Below are 6920 nucleotides of genomic sequence, written 5' to 3'. Positions count from 1 at the left end.
ATTCCCGATACCTACTATCGACGAACTGCTGGACGAACTAGGGCACGCCTCATGGTTCACCAAGCTCGATTTGAGGCAAGGATTTCACCAAATCCTCATGAATGACGCTGATGTTGAGAAAACGACGTTTAGAACTCACCATGGGCACTACGAGTACCTCGTTATGCCTTTTGGATTGTGTAACGCACCCTCTACGTTCCAAGCCGCGATGAATCGCCTCCTTGCTCCGTTCTTACGTCGTTTCGCCGCTGTATTCTTCGACGATATACTCGTCTACAGCAGCTCCCTTTCATCCCATGTCCAACACCTTGACCTGATCCTTCAAGCCTTGCTACGCAATGAGTTCTACTTGAAACGCACCAAGTGTCTCTTTGCCCAGAGGGAACTCGAGTATCTTGGTCATGTTGTTTCGGGTAGCGGAGTCACCCCGGAACCCTCCAAGATCCAAGCAATCGCGCAATGGCCCACCCCCACCACACCCAAAGAACTTCGAGCATTCCTTGGATTAACTGGGTTTTATCGAAAATTTGTGCGCCACTATGCAGCTATCGCGTCTCCTTTAACAAGCTTATTATGCAAGGACGCATTTGAGTGGTCCCTCGAATCACAAGAAGCTTTCGATACCCTCAAATCCGCTATGATCAACACCCCAGTTCTGGCCCTTCCCAATTTCCATGAACCATTTGTCGTCGAGACGGATGCTTCAGGCACTGCCATGGGGGCTGTGCTCTCTCAGCAAGGGCACCCATTAGCGTTCTTCAGCAAGAACTTCAACCCTCGCCTCCTTAATGCGTCAACCTATGTGAGGGAACTCCATGCTATCACATCCGCAGTGCGTAAATGGAGGCAATATCTCCTCGACAGCTCCTTCACGATCCTCACCGATCACAAGAGTCTTCGCGAGCTTATGACTCAGGTGATTCAAACGCCAGAACAACACTATTACCTTTCCAAATTGCTTGGGTTTGATTACACAATTCAATACAAAACGGGAGCCACCAACGTTGTGGCTGATGCACTCTCTCGCAGACCACCGGAACCAGGCGAGTTGCTGATCTTATCAGTGCCCCAATTCGACTTCCTGCGCGATATCCACCAAGCTCTTGTCAGTGATCCTGAATTTCAGTCGTTATTAACTCGTGTTCAAGAGAACCCTTCAGCCTATCCTCAATATCGGATCCATAACGGGTTCTTGTTATTCAATAATCGTATATGGCTGAATAAAACCAACCCGTACATCACGACCCTCCTCTCGGAATTTCACGCAACCCCGTTAGGTGGTCATTTTGGGGTAGCCAAGACTTTGCACCGCCTCGAAGCAAGCTTCTTCTGGCAAGGACAGAAGCAAGACGTTCAGAAGCATATCAGGGAGTGCAAGGTGTGTCAACAAAGTAAAACGAGCACCCATCGGCCGGCGGGCTTGCTACAACCGCTGCCAGCTCCGGTTGGGGTGTGGGAGGATATCTCTATGGACTTCGTCACTCACCTCCCACCGTCAAGCGGTTTCACCGTCATTATGGTTGTTGTTGATAGGTATTCCAAGGGGGTGCATCTCGGAGCGCTGCCTACGGGATTTTCGGCCTTCAAGGTCGCCATGCTCTTCGTGGAAATCGTCTGCAAGCACCATGGTTTCCCCAAGAGTATTGTTTCCGATAGGGACCCCGTGTTCCTAAGCGCTTTTTGGAGAGAATTATTCCGGCTTAGTGGCACCCATCTGCGCTTAAGCACGGCGTATCATCCACAGTCGGATGGCCAAACCGAAGTGGTGAATCGCGTCCTTGAGCAGTACCTCCGGTGTTTCGTTAACTCACAACCTTCCTCGTGGTTCCGCTATCTAGCACTCGCTGAGTGGTGTTACAACACCTCGCTGCATTCGAGCTCCGGTTTGACCCCGTTCGAGGTTATCTATGGGAAACCCCCACCCACGATACCTCAATATATTCCGGGCTTCACCAATAATGAAGCTGTGGCGTCCCTGGTCCAGTCTCGACAAGATATCCATACCAAACTGCAGAAGCAGCTGAAGAAAGCTCAAGCTTCAATGAAGAAATATGCAGATGCTCATCGGGATGATGTGACCTTTAACGAAGGCCAATGGGTCTATGTGAAGCTTCGACCCACCCGCCAACGCTCCGCCACGGGACCACACCACCCCAAGCTATCAAAACGGTACTTCGGGCCCTTCAAAATTCTCGCGAAGGTGGGAGAAGTTGCTTATCGACTAGCCCTCCCGGCGGAGGCACGCATCCACCCCGTCTTCCACTGCTCACTGTTACGCCGTCATCATGGACCTTCCCCGTCTTCCACTGAACCCTGGAACTTAGAGATAGTTGGTCAGAGACCCAAGCAACGACCCCTCTGCATCTTGGATAGGAGGCTTGACACTTCCACTTACCCCCCGACGAAACTCGTTCTCGTCCAATGGGTTGGCCAACCCCCGGAGGACACTTCCTGGGAATCATGGCTTGAGCTACAAGAAGCCTACCACCTTGAGGACAAGGTGGTTTTCGAGGACGACGGTATTGTTAGCAACCAGGTTCACGAAGAAGAAGATAACACTCATGAAGATGCTTCTGTTGTGCCCACGAGACCCGCACGTGCTATAACTAAGCCTAGATACTTACAGGATTATGTTAGTTAGCTACTCATGCATTCACGAGTTAACTCACACATACACTCCCGAGTCAACTCACACATTCACGAGTTACACATGCATGCATGCATGCTTCTTACCCATTAAAGCACGTGCTGATAAAGCTGTTAGGAGTTTGTTAGATCTTTGCATTCCGTTACACGCTTGTATCTCAGCAATATATAGGTGCTGAATATTCCATAATAAGGATAAGAACAAGCTTCCAAAATTTAGTTCCAGGAGGACCCTACCTCGAATAAGGGAACCCTATCTCTCTCCTCACTTCTCTTCCCTCCCTCTAACTCCGCCGTGAACGTAACAGAATCTTACAAAGATAATAATGTATCTTTTTCTTCAGTAATGCAAGCAATGTAATACTACTTTTCAGACACCTAAATAAGCTTATTTTCTCTTAATTGGAAGCAAACACATCTAGTGAGTGTTCTTGTATCCTCCATGTTCCCTTATTATGTTACGTTTTCTTTGGATAGTACAATAAAATTACTCAATGTACTGGCTAAAGGTGATTTCAATTAAAATTGAAAGCCAAAAATTCTTTCCAGCTGTGAGAATTGGTTAACGCAATTGGGAGCCAAATGTTTTCAATTTTCATTCGACTAAAAATTCTGGTGGCTTTTATGATGGTCTAAATATTTCCAGGACCACAAGTAGAAAACAAAATCATGTACTTTGGTTATTTATGATATAATCCTCAATAGTTTTTAATTTTACAATAAGTCCTCTTTTGTGTGAGTTTTCCATCAGTTTTAACTTAGCACCTGGCCTCCTCATAGAACGTGTAAATCTTCAATTCGTGGAATGATGAACTCGTCTCTCTCTCTTTTTTTAATTAGTTACACAAATCTCTCTGAAATTTTATAAAATTATACAAACATCCCTTGCTTTTTTAACATTCAGATTAGCCTTCCCTCAGAAGAGTCCAATGTAATATACAAGAAAGTGTCACTATATGTTTCTAATAAATAATTGAGGTGAGACCAGTGTAGGAATAGATAAATACAGAAGCTCTTTGTGTAATTATTATTATTATAGGACTTTTTGTTTTGTTGTGCATTAAATTTGGGAGATGGATATCATTTGTGTCAGTGATCAACTTGCTTTAGACAGTCCATAAAAAATGTTGATTATGTATGTGATGAGATTATGTTTTGTTTTTCATTCATGGCAGTGACTTTTTTTGGGTGTGTTATATATATGGCAGCGACTATATGATATGAATCACTTGTAAGCTGTAACATGTATTTGGACGTGTTCATGTTTCCCAAATTTATCCTTAGAAGGCACAAATGGAATTGTATAGAAAATAATGATTATTGGGTTAACGTTGTTGTTTCTTAAATTTAAGTTTGACCTTTAAAAAAATAGATTATAAATTAATGTAACGATATTATAAATTGTGTATTAAAAATTAAATTAAAGTAATATTTGATTTCTACACCTTTCATCTAATTCAATTTAATTAATTATCATTTAAATTATTCAAAATATTGTTTATATACTTTAAATGTTATAAAATGAACAAATATATTTTTATTTACAATATAATTCTGAGTGAAAATATTTTTATATACATGCTATAGAATTTTTGTTGTTTGTTTTTCTAATTAAGTTTTAATTATTATCAAATATTCATATCTAAATAAAAATAAAAATAAAAATTATATCGATGTTATTGCAAAAAAAATTGTGTTAGCACGTATAGTTATATTACATAATTATTTCATTAGATGAAATATCATGTTGGCTTGTACTTTGATATTATTTCACCAAGAAATTAGCTAAAATTGTTGGAAGTGTCTTTTGAGAAGAAGAAAAAATTATTTAAAATTATTTGGTACGTTAGACACATTTTTACTGATTTAGTTTTTTTTTAATTACCTCTATTAAAATTAGAATTAATTGAATAAATTAACTTTTTTTTTCAACAAGTAGTACATAATGCCTTGTAAAATCCATATGTACTCAGACAAATTATAATTAGTATTTTTATGTATTATAATTAAAATCATAAACAATATCACCAATTCATAAGAATTATTTTAAAAAATTTATTACAAAATTAAAAATATTTGTAAACATGTGTGGCTTCACAACTATTTGTAAAAATAGTTGTAAAGATATCTCGTGCATGGCATGGCATGGCATGAGTCAAACATTAACTCCTTTGAATAATAACATTTCATTATGATGATTTATTTTTATATTATAAATTAGAATACATAATTTAGAAATGGGACTTATTTTTTACACTTTTAATTAGATTTTGTTAATATTTTCTTTTTATGTATATTATTCTTGCTACTAATAAAAAAATATCCCGATCATTTTAAATTATTTTCGTTTTATCTTTGTATATTTAATTTTCTTAATTATATGTCATTTTCAATCTATTTTTGTTATCTATATCTCTTTTTTAAATATGATTTTTTTAAAATTGTCAATAATTAAAAATAAATTTACGTTATAATTTAAATTATTCATTGAAAATTCAAAATATAATTTATATATTTATTTAATATTTTTTCATTATGATACTTTATATATTAAAAAACATTTACTCATCATAATTTTTGTAACCCTTGTATACATATAAAAACTTTGGATTTTTTTTTCTCCAAAGGTCTTTTTTATTTAAATAGGTCCCACATGTTTTAAATGGTAATTTTCTCACTCATCTTTCTAGATCCTTAGATTTTCATAGTACTTCAGAAGGCCTCGTTTTCTCTACTTCATATAGAGTCTTTTACCCACATTATGTGTATCCATTTGTCTTTTTTATTTTAATTTACTTGTTGTAATGCCCATTCTCTCATAGCTCTTGCTTTCGTTGTCTCTCTGCACTTTCGCTGGCTTTGCTCTCAACTATGATCTCTCTCTAAGGCTTTTGGTCTCACATGGATATCTATCTCCATCATAAGTTTCTTATGTTGTGATCACCTCTAGTGCAAATGGGGTGGGTCGATGGTGTGATTCCATTCCGTTGGAGTAGCCATGCCTCACGCAAGATCCGCTCCATGTACCTCTACGGCCCAGAATACAACTCCAGCGCCAAACTCGCCCTTCAGCTCTTCCTCCTCATGGCGCGTCCCGCGTGGGACTTCTCCCAGTTGCCCCAATTCTTCAACCTCACCTCCCTCCCTCCCAGCCTCGCGTCCGCCGCAGCATAAGGAGCGAGTGCGAGAACGCCACCTCCTCCTCGGATTCCTCGTACGACACGCTGTGCGAGATTGTGGATTGCTCCAACGGGGTCTGCGAGCACGACCCTGTTCGGTTCATGCGGCCAATGCTTTCGGCTAGTTTCTGCTTGCAGCCTCCCGGGGACACGACCACGCGCCGGTCCACGTTCGACGCGGTACTCGCGGGGTGCATACCGGTTTTCTTCGAGGAGCTTTCGGCGAAGGCTCAGTATGGGTGGCATTTGCCGGAGGCGGAGTTTGAGGAGCTGTCTGTGTTTATACCGAAGGAGGAGGTGGTGTTCAGAGGGATGAGGATTTTGGATGTGTTGCAACAGATACCGAGAGGTAGGGTTAGGAGAATGAGGGAGAGGGTTTTGGAGTTGATGCCGAGTGTCTTTTACAGGAAGCATAATAGTTCCCCGGGTCTCAAAACTAAGAAGGATGCGGTTGATTTGGCCATTGATGGTACATTGGATAAGATTTGATCCAGGCTTCGAGATATTCATCTTGATTTTGTTATGTGATCATAGTTTTTTTTTTTTTTTTGGTTTCTTTCTTTAATCGTTGTGCTCCTTTATTCTAAGTTAGACATTTAAGGTAGAGCATGTCTTTTTTTTTTTTTTTTGTTTAATAATCTATGGAACTTCACACGAAAGCACCAAATTGTGACAGCGTATCTAGTAATTATTTCTGTCACCGGCATTTGGTTGTCTTTGTACATGATAAGGAATAGGTGTATGAGTGTATCTGCAATCTTGTCAAGTAGCTTCTCTGGATCAGCTTCAATTGATGATCTACAAGGCTTTTATTTTGATTCTGTATTTGTACATTGTATATCGTATGATGATTCTCGGGAATTGAATTGTTAATCCAGTTTATTATTGTGATCCTTTTGACTTTGAACAGAAATCTCTTATTAGAAAGTTGAGAGGAAGATTAGGCATGCTCTTGGGGTTTCATGTTATCTTTCTCTTCTGTGATTTAGAAGGTGAACGTTAGCCTTGAGAATTAGTGAAATACAAATTCAGTTTTGGATGTAGGGATTAAGGCACTTGTTTACAAATAAATTGTTGTATTATTGTGGAACTGAA

General features: G+C 39.7%; 1 protein-coding gene across 1 annotated transcript; it reads left to right on the top strand.

The window, feature by feature from the left end:
- The first annotated feature begins 5377 nt into the window (after positions 1–5377).
- Positions 5378–6716, top strand: LOC114420046 (probable xyloglucan galactosyltransferase GT19). Its single transcript, XM_028385889.1, has one exon. It carries the CDS (start codon positions 5928–5930, stop codon positions 6312–6314), a length of 387 nt encoding a protein of 128 aa, XP_028241690.1. The 5' UTR covers positions 5378–5927; the 3' UTR covers positions 6315–6716.
- The last annotated feature ends 204 nt before the right edge of the window (positions 6717–6920 follow it).

The sequence above is a fragment of the Glycine soja genome, chromosome 7 (assembly GCF_004193775.1).
Source record: "Glycine soja cultivar W05 chromosome 7, ASM419377v2, whole genome shotgun sequence".
Lineage (NCBI taxonomy): Eukaryota > Viridiplantae > Streptophyta > Magnoliopsida > Fabales > Fabaceae > Glycine > Glycine soja.
Note: the sequence above shows the minus strand (reverse complement) of the source record. Positions and strands in the feature narration are given on the sequence as shown.